General features: G+C 58.4%; 1 protein-coding gene across 2 annotated transcripts in view; it reads left to right on the top strand.

Annotated features, from left to right (window-relative positions):
• TRAPPC12 (trafficking protein particle complex subunit 12) overlaps positions 1–16,606 on the top strand; it is a 36,549-nt gene that overhangs the window by 13,351 nt on the left and 6,592 nt on the right. For both annotated transcript variants that reach the window (XM_019966862.2, XM_070795417.1), the window contains 4 exons: positions 728–844; positions 4,625–4,738; positions 6,166–6,304; positions 13,695–13,807. In XM_019966862.2, the coding sequence (XP_019822421.2) occupies positions 728–844; positions 4,625–4,738; positions 6,166–6,304; positions 13,695–13,807 (483 nt within the window). The remainder of the gene's footprint in view (positions 1–727; positions 845–4,624; positions 4,739–6,165; positions 6,305–13,694; positions 13,808–16,606) is intronic.

Genomic DNA, 16,606 nt, shown 5'->3' with positions numbered 1-16,606 from the left:
GCCTCTGAGCGGAGCTGCATCAACTCGTTTCCTCAGCATGGCGGGCGCAGGCCGCCCCGAGCTGCAGGCTCTCCTCTGTCACCATCTGTGTCAGCAGTCCATCCCCGCCCCTCCCCGGTCTCTCCCTGGGCACTGGGCCACGGATGGTCACTCCTGTCCATGCTCCCTCTACAGTCACTCAGCCCGGGCGCAGGTGGGGCTAACCTGAGGCTGGGCCGGGGGCCCCTGTGCAGAGTCCTGTGCAGCTGCCCCCCAACAGAGGGCCGTCCTTGGGCTGGGGGGACGCAGCCCTAGGGGAGGGCGATGCCCCGGGCCACCACTCACTGCTCTGGCTGAGCCCTGGGGACCCCCGGAGGCCCAGGCCAGGGGGCTATGGTGTGGGCTGTGGGCAGAGGGCTTAGGCCTGCCCGCCCAGCCTGGGCCCCAGCAGGCACCGTGCCCCTCCCGGGGGCAGCGTACCCTCTCACACCACGAGCCCCGGCCCCCTCCAACGCGGCACGGCCGCTGCTGACTTGCCACCTCCTCTCCAGGAGGAAGCAACTCTAAACAGCACGTCTTCTCAGCGACCGGGCGCTATAGCCTCTGGTTAGTTGCAGCTCATAACTGCATTTTAGCCTCCATACACCAGTGGGAAAATAAAAGAAACTTTGGTTAGCTGTGAGTTTCGCTTAGCTGAGTTTAATTAGCATTCTATTGTCCTGACATATTTCTCTTATATTCTTTCCAGGGAGATGCAGTTAAAGACTTAATGCTTCGCTTCCTGGGTGAAAAAGCTGCGGCAAAGAGACAAGTCCTAACCGCCAGCTCAGTGGAACAGTCTTTCGTTGGATTGAAGCAGCTCATCGTAAGTAACAGTGTATTTGATTTTCCGTGTAAGCTCTTCCTCCCTTCATGATGTTTTTCCAAAGGCCAGTCACTCTCAGTGCCTCATCCTTGGCCCTTGCACAGAAATGGAGTTTTGTTGGATCAGATAACCAGTCCTGAGCAACAGAGAGCATCATACAACATGTGAATGCTTTGAGGCAGTATATACTTTGATTAAATATACTTCATCAAAATAACTAGAGTGAAGTAATCATACATTGATTTTCTGAAAGAACTCTGTTTTCTACACTTGGTGTAGAAGGTTTATTACTAAATTAGCAGACTCCCCAGAAGCGCACACAAAAGCCTTTCTTTATTCATTAACAAGACTGAGTGCAGATGCCCTGGCCGAGCCGCAGTCATGGAGCAGAAGCGGGGACTCTGATCGCAGGCACCCTGACCTGGGCGGGCGGTGCTTCCGGGGGCCTGTGAGCCGCTGGAAACCGTCTGCCCCACAGCATCTTTCATGATGTTGCAAAAGTGCGAATAAACACTTGCTTAGGTGGTTTGCTGACATTTTCACGTTAAAGTTTAGGTTTTTGGTTTTTTTTTAGTAAATGTAGATCACATGTTTCATTGAGTTTCTTTCATTGAAGTGATTCTAGAATTCTTCCCATGAATGAGAAGCTGTGGGAAGGGAAGATGAGGAGACACTCAGTTTTTAAAGGGAGAGAGGAGAGCTCATCTGTAAGTGTCTGTCTGTGTGCACTGGCCCCTGTTCATGGAGCCGCAGGTGTGGGAGTGACGGAGTGCACGGCCGCGTGCGTCTGGTGGAATGGCCCTTCTGCCTTGGGGGCGGCCGCTCTCACTCCCTTTCTGTGGCCTTGAACACCTGCTGTGCGGCAGCGTCACGAGCAGGCGGCTGTATTTGAAGCGTGACCTGTAACTGTGAGCCCGGACAGGACACACGAAGCCTCACACAGACGTTGTCATTAATCCTCAGGCGGTCTTTTTACGTCTTTTCATTATTCTTGGTGTCAAGTATATGCGGTTTGGTTTGATTTTTTTCACACTTTGCAAATACTTGAGGCCGGTAGAAATTATATTAACAGCGCTAGCAAGGAGACCTGTTTAAGGCGGGCAATGTGTTCAAGGAAAGACCGTTCCCTTGCCCTGGTATTTTAATTACATCCTAAAATAATTGCATTCATCTTTAAGACTAGGAAAGTTTCTCAGCACATTTTCCTAAGTAACGTCAGAGTGTTTCAAGATTGCCATTTATGGGGAAATGACCGTTGCGGCCCGTGGAGAGGGACATTTTAATCACGTCGGTGGTATCACATTTGACACTGAGGATTGCCTTTGAGATGCAGGCGGGAAAAGTTAGGTGCATACTGTTAGTTACTTGAGTGATTTTTATTGGACTGTTTTTCTCCTCTTCTGGAAGTTCTGGAATGTTCGGTTATGTTCAGTTTCTCAAACAGAGTCTCTATCTTATTTCCTAGTTTTAAAAAAACAATATTTTGAAATTTAGATCTTTTTTCTTATATATAACTACCTTTAATATCAGAGTTCTGCATGTCATATACAGTAATGAAGATTTTCATAAGATCTTCTCCACAGTGCTTGAAGATTAGAACAGTATATTTAAATTCTAGCTTTAAAAAACAATTTTTTCACCAAACATGGAAAAGACCTTGATGCTGGGAAAGATTGAAAGTAGGAGGAGAAGGGGACAACAGAGGATGAGATGGCTGGATGGCATCGCCGACTCAATGGGCATGAGTTTAAGCAAGCTCCAGGAGCTGGTGATGGACAGGGAGGCCTAAGGTGTTGCAGTCCATGGGGTTGCAGAGTCAGACACGACTGAGCGACTGAGCTGAATAAATGATTAAAAATAGTAAAATGTGCCACGTGAAAAGCCTTATGTTCTTGCTATAAATTTTGTACTGAGATGTGTTTTCTGTCTTTCGAACCAGACCATTATTAAAAATGAAGCAGAAACCTGCTACCCTAGTATTTACTTTTTTAGTTAACGTAAGTGTTTTAAAAAGTGGCTTCTTCCCTGACTGAAGATAACAAGCAAACGTGTTAATATTTGTGTTAGTTTCTTCTTACCGATGACTGAATCAGTCGCCACCACCCCCCACCTTGGCCCTGTACTCACAGGTTCCACACACATCTCACAGCACCCCGAGTCGCCATGGCCAAAAGTGGGAAGCAGTCAAGGTGCCTTTCGGTGGCACCAGTGGTAAAGAACCACCTGCCAGCGCAGGAGACAAGCGCAGGGTCGACCCCTGGGTGGGGAAGATCCCCTGGAGAGGGAAACGGCAACTCACTCCAGTCTTGTCGCCTGGAGAATCCCATGGACGGAGGAGCCTGCTGGGCTACAGTCCATGGGGTTGCAGAGTCAGACACGACTGAAGCGACCTAGCAGTCAGGCACGCAAGCTGCCTTTCAGCAGGTGAATGGGTGCGATGACTCCCATGACGGTGGACCGTCATTCAGCACTAACAAGCCTCGATTGTTGAGTCAAGAGGAGCCCTGAGGAGCCTGGGGCGGGGGGTCAGGTGGGGTGCATTAGGGCATATGGCCCGTCACCCCGGAGCTGGGAGCAAGGCCGCACCAGCGTGCTTCCTGGTCCAGCTGCACTAGGTACGCTGGGTGTGTGTGCCTGCACACACAGAAACACACCCTGACACACTCACAGAGACACAGACACAAAAGACATACACACACACAGAGACAGAGGCGCACGCTGATGCACAGACACACACACACGCACAGGAAGACGAGGAGAGGGGCTTCCTCCTCACAGAGCTGGTGCTGACTGCATCAGAAGAAGAAACGTGAGTCTTGCTGCGGGCACCGGAGGCCTGACTTGGTCTCCAGGCGCCCTCAGCTTCTTGTTCTAGAAGCACTTTGTAAGCACAGAATGCCCAGAGCATCCTTTAAAAAGAACCCAGCGGGCTAACGTCTGGCTCCCTCTCTGGACCTGAGGTTAACAGGGCCCAGGGTGAGTGTTCACATGCTCCGGCACGCAGGCGGCCCCGAGGCCCGGCCTGTGCGCTGAGGGCAGCGGGCAGTGCCTGTCCTTGGGGACCGCACACCAAGCGTCCTCTTGCAGCCTCTTCAGGGATCGGACGGTCCCTCTGATGGCGTTCCTCCTCCCATCGGCCTGGTGGCCCTCCTTCCTGCATCCCTCGGGCAGCGACGAGCAGCTGAGACCGAGTCCCTGAGCCCCTGCGCCGCCTCAGCTGGGCTCCCGTGGGTCCATTCCCGACAGGGAGCTGCGTGTGGACACGCGGCCTGGATCGCAATGTGTCAGCACGACTCATGGATCGTCTTCGATGTTGACGGCACAGAATCCTGTTACACATTTTAAACCACTTCCGGTCACACGCAGACCTTAGGTACAAATAAATGTTTCCAGGGCAGGTTAAAATGAAACATTGACCATGGTTTAATTTAAGAAAACTCACAAGATGGAGTTACCTTTCTAAACAGGAAACAGCCTGATGGGTTTGGGGGCAGAGCGGGGCTTTCCAACAAGAGTTTTGCTCCTGGGTTCTATCAGTGGTTACGTTTTAAGGATTTACCTTTGGCTCGTCTTGAAGGGCGTCTGCGGTGGGTGCCTGTGTGGCCTGCGCGTCTGAGCCCCAAGCCCGTGGTGGTCGCCCCCGGGGTGACCATCCCCAGGGTGGCTGTCCCCATGACCCCGTGGTGGCCGGCCCCGTGGTGGCCCCCATGGTGACCGTCCCTGTGACCCCGGGGTCACTGTCCCCAGGGCGGCCCCGTGGTGACCGTCTGTGTCTTACAGAGCTGCAAGAACTGGCGGGCGGCGGTGGACCTGTGCGGGCGGCTGCTCACGGCCCACGGCCAAGGCTACGGCAAGAGCGGGCTGCCGACCAGCCACACGGCAGACTCCCTGCAGGTACGGCCGCGTCCCCCCAGCCACCGTCACGTGGGGACAGCGAAGGCTCCAGTGGTTCACGTGCGGAGAGCGGGGTTCTGAACGGCAGGAAAGCCCTCTGAGGAGAGGGGCAGCTGCCCAAGTCCTCGAGCCCGCCGCCCCGGCCGCGGTCTCTCATGCTGGCGTCTCCGGGAGCCCCCTCCCCAGCAAGACCATCCCCCAGGCTCTCCGGGTCCCTCAACAGGCAGGGAGGGGACGGGCTCCGAGGCCCCAGGCACAGCGGCTGCGCCGCGCTCCCTGACCGTGCCCGCCACCAGGGCAGTCCTCAGCTGCCGTGGGCCCAGGACAGCTCTTTCCACTGCTGCTCCGAAAGCACCACTGAGTCCTGCCCCCTGGCCCCGCTGCCAGGCAGTCCCCCACCCCCTGCCCCAGGCAGGCCCCTTCCCCTGCCCCAGGCAGCCCCCCGCCCCCTGCCCCAGGCAGCCCCCTTCCTCTGCCCCAGGCAGCCCCCTGCCCCAGGCTGCCCCCTGCCCCAGGCAGCCCCCACCCCCACCCCCAGGCAGCCCCCACCCCCACCCCCAGGCAGCCCCCCGCCCCCAGGCAGCCCACAGGCCCAGCCTCTCGGTCGGTCCCTTGCTGCGTGGTCTCTTTGAACCTCGCTTTTCTCATCAGTGGGACGAGGCTGACTCGGATCACCCCCACAACCCCCGCAGTTGCCAGGGTCGCCAGTCCTGCCCTCTCACTTGGCGGCCATCGTTTTCCGGAAGGGACCCTGCGTTCCAGCTGCTTGGAGCTGGCTGTGCACCCCTTCCTGCTCTCATCACGTGCCCCCGGGTCTCCCCACTTCCCGTGGAGAGTCCAGGTCCTGCACCAGCGCCCTCGCCTCCCGCCCCCGCTCGGTCCAGCTGCCCCCCCTCCACCACCTCCCCAACCCCAGCTGGACTCTGCTCTCCTTCAGGCAGGGAGCGTCTCTTTTTATATCCATTTTTATAAACTTGTAGTTGTGCAAATTTCTAAGAAAGAGCGTTAGTTTGGAAAGTGAGTGAAAGTCACTCAGTCATGTCCAACTCTTTGTGACCCCAAGGACTGCACAGTCCATGGAGTTCTCCAGGCCAGAATCCTGGAGTGGGTGGCCTTTCCCTTCCCCAGGGGATCTTCCCCACCCAGGGATCGAACCCAGGTCTCCCGAACCCAGGTCTCCCTCGTGAGCCCCCAGGAAGTGTTAATTTAGCCCTCGTTTAAATCTATTTGAAATCAAGCTCTAACATCAGATTAACAGCCTCGGGGACTTTGCCGACCGGTGGTCCCACAGGCCGTGCAGCACAGCCTGAACGACAGTAAACTGCATTTAAAGAGGCGCCTGCGTTTAAAGCACTCAGTGGGGAGTAGGAGCCTCTGGGCCTGCTCTGCGCGGTAACCGTCGCATGCCTCGTGTTCTGTGCTTTCAGCTCTGGTTTGTGAGGCTGGCGCTGCTGGTGAAGCTGGGCCTGTTCCAGAACGCCGAGATGGAGTTCGAGCCCTTCGGCAACCTGGACCAGCCGGACCTCTACTACGAGTACTACCCGCACGTGTACCCGGGGCGCAGGGGTAAGGGGCGGCGGCGGGCGGCGTGGGCTCCCCTCGGCTCGTGGCTCGGCCGCTTCTCTGTGCTGTCTCCTTGAAGCTCAGCCCCATCTCTGTGCGGACGCAGGGGAGGCTGGGGCTGCACGGTCTTAGTTCCTGGCGCTTCCTCCTCTGTCACCGTCTCACTCGCGTAACGGGCTGATGGGAGTCGGTCTGTGTTGCCCAGAGTTTCCCCAGACTTAGAGGAGGATTTGCAGCGTGGGGGACTTTGAGACCTTTAGCTTCCCTGGCATTAAAGTTCTGTCTCTTCCTCTGACTGCGGGAACTTCGCCCTCGTGGAGGAGGAGGGGAGGCGGGCTTTCAAGCCCGGAACAGGGCAGGCGTCCGGCGGTCGCCCTGATGAAGCTGGCTCACGGTGGTGATGAGACCGCCGGCCGGGCAGCGTGGATGCAGGAGGGGCAGCAGACCCCATCCCACGTTAGTGAAACATCCAGCCCCCAAGTGGCCCCCCAGGTCCAGAAGGTCTCCAGAAGACCAAGGGGGAAGGGACCAAAGCCAGGAGCCCCATGAGCCACATTCAGGGGTGCGGCCCCAGGCAGAGGGGATGGTCCTGGTCATTAAGGGGTAGGTGGGAGCTGTGCCCACCCGGCTTTGTCTCAGCTGGTGGGACTCCTGCAGTGGGTCTGATGGTGTCTGCACGGGGTGGGCAGGGCACCACCTCCTCTCTGAGAGTCCCCCCCACACTCTCCCAGAGAGCCCCCACCTTGTCCCTCAGAGTCCCCCCCACACTCTCCCAGGGAGCCCCCACCTCCTCTCTCAGTGACCCCCCCACACTCCCCCAGCGAGCCCCCACCTCGTCTCTCAGAGTCCCCCCCACACTCTCCCAGGGAGCCCCCAACTCCTCTCTCATAGTCCCCCCCACACTCTCCCAGGGAGCCCCCACCTCCTCTCAGAGTGCCCCCCACACTCCCCCAGCGAGCCCCCACCTCCTCTCAGAGTCCCCCCCACACTCCCCCAGCGAGCCCCCACCTCGTCTCTCAGAGTTCCCCCCACACTCTCCCAGGGAGCCCCCAACTCCTCTCTCAGAGTCCCCCCCACACTCCCCCAGCGAGCCCCCACCTCCTCTCAGAGTCCCCCCCACACTCTCCCAGGGAGCCCCCACCTCGTCTCTCAGAGTGCCCCCCACACTCCCCCAGGGAGCCCCCACCTCCTCTCTCAGAGTCCCCCCCACACTCTCCCAGGAGCCCCCACCTCCTGTCTCAGAGTCCCCCCCACACTCTTCCAGGGAGCCCCCACCTCCTCTCAGAGTGCCCCCTACACTCCCCCAGGGAGCCCCCACCTCATCTCCCAGTGTCCCCCCCACACTCACCCCAGAGCCCCCACATCCTCTCCCAGTGACCCCCCACACTCACCACAGGGAGCCGCCACCTCTCTCAGAGTCCCCCTAACACTCACCCCAGGGAGCCCTCACCTCCTCTCCCAGTGACCCCCCCACACTCACCCCAGGACTCCCCACCTCCTCTCTCAGCATCACCCCCACACCCACCCCAGGGAGCCCCCACCTCCTCTCTCAGAGTCCCCCCACACTCTCCCAGGGAGCCCCCACCTTCTCTCTCAGAGTCCCCCCACACTCTCCCAGGGAGCCCCCACCTCCTCTCAGAGTGCCCCCGACACTCTCCCAGGGAGCCCCCACCTCCTCTCAGAGTGCCCCCCACACTCTCCCAGGGAGCCCCCACCTCATCCCTCTGTGACCCCCCACACACTCTCCCCAGGACCCCCCACCTGGTCTCTCTGTGACCCCCCCCCACGCTCACTGGGACGCCCCTCAGCCCGGGGAGCAGGCCATGGCCCCTCTGCTCCATAAGGCATGTCCATGCACTCAGCTCTGTGCACATCACAGGGGCCCAGCGTCCCCTGGCTGTTGGGGGCCGCGTCCCCACTGGGGAGTGAGTGCCAGAACTTCCTTGTCCACATTTCCAAGCCTTCGCGGTCCGTCCCTCCCAGAGAAGACAGCAGGCAGCCTCCTGCCCCCCGAGCGCCAGGCTCTGTGGCCTCTGCTTACAGGGAGAGGCGTTCTGTGGAGATGCAACAGGCACCTACAGGGGAGGTTTGGGATGTTTCTCTTCAAAAGATTCTACCTGAAAGCTTTGATGATCGAGATGGCTCTCCCGTGCTTCTGGCAAGGAGCAGCCCTGTTTCCCTCCAGCCTAGGAAAAAGAAGAACAGTTTCTTGGCACCATGTCCCAGCTCTGGCCGGGTCAGCCCCCGCCTGGCCTGTGGGCGTGCCCCCCCCAGCGTCACTGCCCCTGGGTGCCCCCAGCCATGCCGTGAGCAGGACCCCGTGCTGGGCCCAGGGGTGGGCAGCTGATGCTGACGGCCGGTCTGTCTGCTACTAACAGAGTCAGACCTCCGAGCACACAGGCAGGCGCCCTAACACTCACAGCTGCGTAAAAATGCTGATTTTCTTTTCCTGCTGAGACCCACGTAAATTGTAAGTTCAAACAACTGTTCATACATCGGCTACTTTTAATTTACTGCAGGCTAAGAATGAGACGAGCTGGGGCTTCCCGTATGGCCCAGTGTCTAAGACTCCGAGCTCCCAGGACAGGGGACATGGGATCAGTCCCTGCTTAGGGAGCTGGATCCCATGTGCCGCAGCTAAGACTTGGCACAGCTAAATAAACATGTTTTCCTGAAAAAAGAATGATAGGAGACGGAGAAGCGGGTATTTCCAGGGCAGCCAGTGAACACGTCCAGCCCCGACCACGCTGAGTGCTCAGCAGCCCCGGGGTCCTGGTCAGTGACACCAGGCAGGGTACTGGACCAGGTCCATTTGGGCACCGTGGTCCTGCTCCCTCTCCTCGGGGACAGAGGTTCGTGGAGATGACACCCAGCTTCCCGTGAAGTGAGAACCCAGGCCCTCGGGCCCAGGCATGGGACGGCGCGTTGCCAGCCCAGCCCCAGCTCTCGGGACAGCAGTACGCAGACTGAGCGGGCTTCCCATCCCAGCTGGAATTGCAGTGTGTTGTCTTAGGGATAAAGAGGAGCTGGTCGCCCTGCAGCATTAAGCAGCTAATTTAAGTTATGAAATAGACACAAATCATACGTATATTTTAGCTAAAGCGTGCTAACATTCCTCCATAATGGTATGCTCAGTGTTTACCAATTTTTCTTTCCATTTTGTGGTATAACAAGCATAAATGTGATGTTTTGATTCATTCGTTTCATTTTTAGCTTGCAATACGTAAGCAAAGCAGGTCATTAAACTGCTGTAAAAAAGAAGCTGTAACGATATAAACAAATAACTTTTATGAATGAGCTTTAATATGTTTTATTTAAATATTGGGCATAGCTTTTACCCATTCAGAGTATTCAAAACAAGTCATAATGAATCACGAGCTAATATCATGAAATTTCCCTTTTTCATTTTCATCCAAGAAAGGAAGACTCTTGTGGTCTTCTGTATTTCTCTGATACTTGCAGCAATTTCATGGAGTTCCTTGCAGGGGATTATGGTTTCCACACACTCAGGCTGCCTTTTAATTGGTTGTTCGGAGTCTCTCCTTGTTCTCATGAAACAGTGATGACGGTCACTGAACAGAGCCAGGCCTGAGCGGGCTGGGCCGGGGCCTGGGGAGCCCTTCCTCTGGCCCTCTCCCTGCGCTGCCCTGGTCCGCGTCCTCCCCCTGGATCGCCGCTCCTCCTCGCTGCGGATGTGGCCCTGTACCTCGGGGCCTACAGGTTGGGTCAGAGGCTGCTCACGTCTGCGCAGTGCTCGGCCGCGGTGTGTACAAGCCCCGGCTGGGGGCCGGGAGCAGACAGCTTGCGCCTCCCCTGGGCCCGCGTGTCCCCACACCCGGCTCTGACGGCCCCGAGGCCCCCATCAGCCCCCTTCCGCCCGCGTCCGCAAGGATGCACTGCCGCTGCTCTCTAGGCCCTGCCTGCTCTCCCTCCAGAATCACACAACGCACATGTCTAGTTCCCAGGCTGGATGCAGACACTGGTGAGCAGGTGAGCTCACGCGGTGGCCGCAAATTAACCACTCGGCACATTCCAGGTGTCCCCGTTCGTTCCCCATGAGGCGACTGAACCGCCCCCGGAGTGAACGTCCTCTGTGCGGGCCTGGTTTGCGGCTCACCTCCCTCTGCCCACTCTTCTGAGTTGGGCAAGTCAGGTGTGTCTTCCTCAGTCCGAGGAGGCTGGTCCGGGGTCCTGCCACCTTTCACGCAGCTCACCCTTTCTGCGAACTCAGGCGTCTGCAGTCTTTTCCTGGAACAGGTGGTCAGAGACACGGCCTCTTCGGTCGGCCTCCATCTCCATCAGTACAGCAGGGCGAAGCTGCCTCTGCCCTCCTCCAGACGCAGGAAACGGGGAGACGTGTGTGTGCCCTCGGCCTGCTTCAGATACAGCGCTCGAGACGCTGCTGGGCGCCTGGCCGTCCGGAACTCCCCGTCTGCCGTGGGGCTTGGGGGCGGCACTGAATGACCCCTTAGCAGTGAGTTATCTAGGACTTGCTCGGGCTGCCTCTTTGTTTCCAGCATCGGTATGGGTGAGACATGCTGTGCCATCAGCCTGGCACAGACGTCCCTGACCTGTGCCCCACGTCGGAGCACAGAAAGCTGGGGTGCCAGGGGGCAGGGAGACCAGGGAGGGTCCAGGGAAGTGAGCCCAGAGCAGTGGTCAGGCAGCGGGCCCTGCCACCTGGACAGCGAGAGGCCCTGCCCAGCTTTGCGAGGGTGAGCTGGGCCTGCTGACCACGGAGTCTGTGCTCTGCTGGGCGTCCGGCAGGCACCATGCCGTCGCATCTGCCCCTCGGGCCTCAGAGCAGCCTGGCTGTGTCCAGCTCCCTGTCCCGCGCTGGTAGCCGGAGCGCTGGAGGGAAGGCGCCGCCTGCCCAGCACATGGGGCCAGTGGGTGGCCGGAGGCCCAGCCCATCCACGCCGGGAAGTCTTGGCCTGCTGAGGGAGGCAGGCCGCTGGGGTCAGGCTGGCGTCCCTCCTCTCGCTTCGCCTTCCAGGCCCGCTGCCCGGTGGCTGTGATTCCTCGGGCACCTGCTGTGGCGCTGGCGGCCGAGCGGGCCTGCAGTCCTGCGGGGACTCCAGAGCGTGAATGGCGTAGGAGCAGTTGCTCTTAGTGCTTCCTAAATGATTCCTGGAAGCGCTCCTACAGTGTTTATGACGACCTAGAAGTCGGCGGGTCATGACCACACACGGGACCTTCTGGCAAGTCGGTCTCCTTCCAGATTCTGACACATGCTCTGTTTCAAGGCACGTGATCCCTGCCGGGGAGACGGGCCCCTGACTGGCACGGCGCCACACGGGTCGTGTTGCTGGGCTCCACTGGCCTGAAGGGTTTCACCGATTCCCGGTGGCTCTTCACACGCAGCGAGGCCGGGTTTGCCAGACTGAGAGAGCCAGTTTAAAGGTACTTTTGTTTGTATTTCTTTAAAGTAGGAAAGGCCTGACTTATGTCAAAGCAGCGTCTGCTGTTTTGTTGATGGGCCTGCAGGGTTCGCTTGGGGCCAGCGGCCACGTCCCGTCGTCTGTGCGTCCAGCGCCTGCATTCGTGTTGGCATCAAAGCCTGCCAGGGGGTGGCTCTCCCGCTGCGCTGTTCAGGCTGGACGCAGCAGACGGCGTTTCTCCTGCCGCCCCTTTTCTTTTCCTGGCTCCAAGCCGTGTTTTTCTCTAGGGAGGGGCCTTTTTCTCTGTGTGTCATGAGGTTGTGTGTGCTTCCCTCGTGGGTTCTGTCCTTTGAGATGTGGAAGCTGCACCAGCCCAGAGGTGCCAAGAGAGAAGGGGGAAGCCGCCTCCCACCTGAGCCCGGCTGTCTTGGGGCCCCCAGGAAGGGGGAAGCCGGCTCCCACCTGAGCCCGGCTGTCTCGGGGCCCCCAGGAAGGGGGAAGCCGACTCCCACCTGAGCCCGGCTGTCTCGGGGCCCCCAGGAAGGGGGAAGCCGCTTCCCACCTGAGCCCGCTGTCTCGGGGCCCCCAGGAAGGGGGAAGCCGACTCCCAACTGAGCCCACTGTCTCGGGGCCCCCAGGAAGGGGGAAGCCGACTCCCAACTGAGCCCGCTGTCTCGGGGCCCCCCAGGAAAGTAACGGGCAAAGGGTGACGTGTTTATGGGACACCAGTGCTGGCTCTCCCTCGCCTACCTTTTCTACTCTTGTCTGAGTAGAGTCCCAACTCCACACGTAAGTCATGGGGGCACATGGAGGGCCACCGCTGTCCACCTCCTGGGGCTGCGGGAGTCTCGGGCAGGTGCTCTGGTGGGGCTCGAGTCCACGGAAGACGCTGCATGGAGAGACGACGGCATGAGGGCCCAGAGCAGACATCGTGCGGGCACGATCTCTTGGCTTCCCTGTTCTGTCTGCGTTAGTGAGGACTTCCGGTGCCACGTTCAGTACGAGCAGTGAAAAGGGGACATCCCTGCGTTACTCGGGCGCGTAGAGGAAAAGCATGTAGTTTCTCACCGTTCATTAGCTGTAGGTTTTCCTAGACGTTCTTTATCAAACTGGGGACATTTTCCTCCACTCTTCATTTGCTGTGAATTTTCATCATGAATGGATGTTGCTGCTGCTGCTGCTGCTAAGTCGCTTCAGTCGTGTCCGACTCTGTGCGACCCCATCGTCGGGTCAAATGCTTTTCTGTTCCTTTGGGTTTATTGTGTGATTTTTCTCGTTCAGCTTGTTTGGCATGATGAGTTACATAGATATTTGAACGCTGAACCAGCCTTGCACACCTGGTCATGGTGGATAATTTCTCTTATACACCGTTAGATTTGACTTACTAATTTTTTGGTAGATTCGATTTAATTGGATTTGGCTTGCTAATTTTGCCGAGGATTTTTGTATCTGTTCATCAGCCGTGTTGATGTGTAGTTTTTGTTTCTTGTGATGGTGTCTGGTTTTGATACACGGGTAACGCTGGCCTCATAGAGTAAATTAGGAAGCATCCCCTCCACTTCTATTTTCCGGAAGAAACTGTGGAGAATTGGTACCTCTTCTTCCTCAGTGTTCTGTAGAACTCACCAGTGCCACCGTCTGCGCCTGGTGCCTTCTGTTTTAGAAAGTTATTACTTATTGATTTAATTTCTTAAATAGATACTGGCCTATTCACAGAGGGTCCACGAGCACCCTGTTCTGGAGCAGGTGGTGGCCTCTACCATTTTTCTCACTCTGTGAGAGCCTCCACGAGTTTGGGGCATAGCTGTGGGCAGGGGGTGGCGGCCAGCCTCCTGCGGTCGTCGTCTGCGACACGCGCTTCATCGAGAGAGCCGGGACCCGTTTGAGAACTGGCATCACTGTGCACTCCGCCAGGAATGAAGCGCCATCCTCCCTGCTTCGGGAGCACCTGCGGGTTCCCGGCTGTGCTTGGTGCGGCAGACAGACTGACTCCGCCTTGGCTCTGCTTCCAGGCTCCATGGTCCCCTTTTCCATGCGGATCCTGCACGCGGAGCTTCAGCAGTACCTGGGGAACCCCCAGGAGTCCCTGGACCGGCTCCACAGGGTGAAGGCCGTGTGCAGCAAGGTAAGCCCCGTCCGCTGGGCCACCCCTTCCCCGCCTGGTGGAGCGCTCAGCCCGCTGCCACCCTCACAGCGCCCTGTCCCCACCCCATCTCCGCGCCCCCTCTGGGAAGGCAGGTCGCCTAGCTCCTTGTGGCTATGCTCCTTGCTCTTCTTGCTGAAGCTGCTCTGGGGGATGGTGGGTGGGTTTTGGCAAAGCTCGAGGCCTAAAACCCTTCTTCCTGGTGCTGTCAGTAAATGAAAAGCAGAAACGTTTCCTCTTGTATAAAATCACAGCTGTGAACGTGTGCCCGGGCTCCCGACCACTCTTACATCCTGTGGAGGCTCCGAGCACCTGTTCCATGTCTCACAGGTGCTGGAGCCAGATTTAAGGAGATAATGGCTGGAAATGTTGCAGAATGAAAGCAGATTACACTCATGACGACTCCGTCATGACGACAGCTGTCACTCGTAATTCTGGCTCCGAAGGCAGCTGAGGTTCAGCAGCGCTTCCCAGGTTGTCCTTGGTTCTAAAGCAGCCGTTATGTGGCAGGCGTAGTGGCGCCAGTGGATCAGACTGCTCCCCTGGGCGCTGGGGCGGAGACGTCTGTCTCGGGGTCTCCCCAGCTTCAGCCCCCTTCCCGCCCCCTGCCGGCTCGCCCAGGTGCAGTGCTCTTGGAAGGCAGGGGCTTTCAGAGCTGTGACTGAGCAGTTAGGAGCAGCGACGTTTGACAGATTCGCAAAATGGGGTTATTTGTACCTGCTGAACTCCTCAGGTCCCCAGTTGCTCTTGGTGGACGCTTCTGGAGCTCCTGGGTGGTCCTCTGGGTTCCCAGCAGGAAGTGAGGGCTGGTTTACCTTGTCATTGAAGTTTCTCACTCTGAGCTGACTGGGAAGAATATTGTTTCAAAGTATAACAGACACCGGGCGTGTCCACAGACCGTGGTTGGAGGGACTTTGGAGCCAAGCAGACTCTTCCTAGCAGGATGACTGGCCCTTGGAAGCCTTGAGCGGCTCGTGTCGGGAGGAGGAATGTCTCCGGCCTCCTCCAGGCTGCCATGGGGTCAGATGATGGATGCGGACCAGCGCTTGGCTCCTGGGAGTGCTTAATGCTCCTTCAGTGGCCTGGGGAAGCTCCAAGAAGCCTCTTCTCACTTTGAAAAGCCTCTTTTCCAGAAGTCTGGAAGAGACTGGTAGGGCTGGGAAGGTCCCAGGATGCTCCAGGGGAATCTAAGCCCCTCTGTGGACTCGGTGGGTCATTAGTGAGTCATCAGGGCTGGCGCCCAGGGGTCTGAGGACTGGACACTTCGTACATAAACCCGGTCCTTAGACCGTCCCCACCCGTCCCCGCCTGCAGCCCGGGAGAGGCCGACAGTTTTCTCCTGGACAGAACCGCCAAGCGCCTGCCTCCTGGGCCCTGGGCTTCCCTCCGCTGCTGTCCATGGTGCTGAGGGCGCCTGCCCCGCCCAGGACCAGCCCAGGACAAGCTGTACCCTGGGCGGGGGCAAGGCGGTCAGTTCCGCGCAGCCTCTCAGCTCTGGTCACGCCAGCCCCGCCCGCAGGGTGGAGGACCGTCTCCCAGACCCACACTTTCTCCTGAGTCCTCCCTCCTCACCTCGAGGCAGCATCTTCACTTTTCAGAGCCACTGTTACTTCAGTACTGCAGCTGCTTCGGGAACTGTGTGCTCTGGCCTGGAGCCAGGGTGGGGCTGACCTGCCCCCCGAGCACCTCCCAGGCTGGGCACGCTGGGTGCAGCCCACCTGGGTGGTTCTGGGAGGCAGAGGCTCACAGCCTCCGACCCGCACCATTAGTGCTCCTGGAGGGCCCGCGGGAGCCTGCACGGCCCTTGGGCTGGGAGAGCCAGGACCCCGCTCCCCTTCCTCGGCGCCTCCAGCCCTCACTTTGTCACTGTCCCCAATCAGTGGCCCATCAAGACTTCTGTTCCCGGTCAGGAGACGGCTGATAAGTAGCTGGAAAATGTGGCCTTGTTTGGACCAACTAGCTCATCTTTGCAGCTGTTACACTTGTAAAACGCAGGTGTGTCCTGAGCAGTCATGGTAGGACAGGCCTTTGTGTTCATGGCAGGTTGTCCTCCTCCTGGTGTGAAGCGCAGACCCTTGAGGGCGAGGAGGTCCAGTGGCCCTTCCCGGGCACAGGGACAAGGCCAGGGAGAGTCTGGAGCAGATGCTTTGCTGGCGGTGAGCTTCGCCTCTGGGGTGAGCCTCGGAGGGCATCGCTGACGGCAGGGGGAGCCACGGAGCGAGGGCGTCTCCGCAAAGCACGTGCCTGAAGCCCGTCGTCACAGAACCGGGAGCTCTCCACCAGACGCCTGTTGACACGTCTTTATTTTTCTCTCCAGCAGACAGTGTTCACTGTTAACAGTTTTGTTCTCCTCATTCTGCCCTCCATGAGAATCTGTCCTTTGCCCAGATCACCAGGGCAGCAACTTCCTTTCTTTCAGGGAAACAGTCACAAAAGAAGTGATTCAAGGACGTTAGCCAAACAGTAAAACCGGTGTAAAGTGACAGATGCTCGGAGCTTAAGTGATAGATGAGTAAAGGGCCGCACGCCTCGGGGGTCCTGGAGGAGCGAGACTGATGTTTTCACAGAAGTGAATAATTGTCCTCTTGTGTCCCATACCCGAAGCTTCCCAGACAGAGCGGGCGCGCGCTCCGCATGTCTGGGCTCCCTGGGCGCTCTGCGGGTGTTGTCAACCCTGACCCTCAAGCCAGAGGGTCACCACTCTGTCTGCCGTCCGCCCCGTGCATCCCGAGCGGCGACACTCGATTCGTGTCCCCCGGAGACCCTCAGCAGAGAAACCTG

This window comes from Bos indicus, chromosome 8 (genome assembly GCF_029378745.1).
Source record: "Bos indicus isolate NIAB-ARS_2022 breed Sahiwal x Tharparkar chromosome 8, NIAB-ARS_B.indTharparkar_mat_pri_1.0, whole genome shotgun sequence".
NCBI lineage: Eukaryota > Metazoa > Chordata > Mammalia > Artiodactyla > Bovidae > Bos > Bos indicus.
This window is presented reverse-complemented; position numbering and strand designations above follow the sequence as displayed.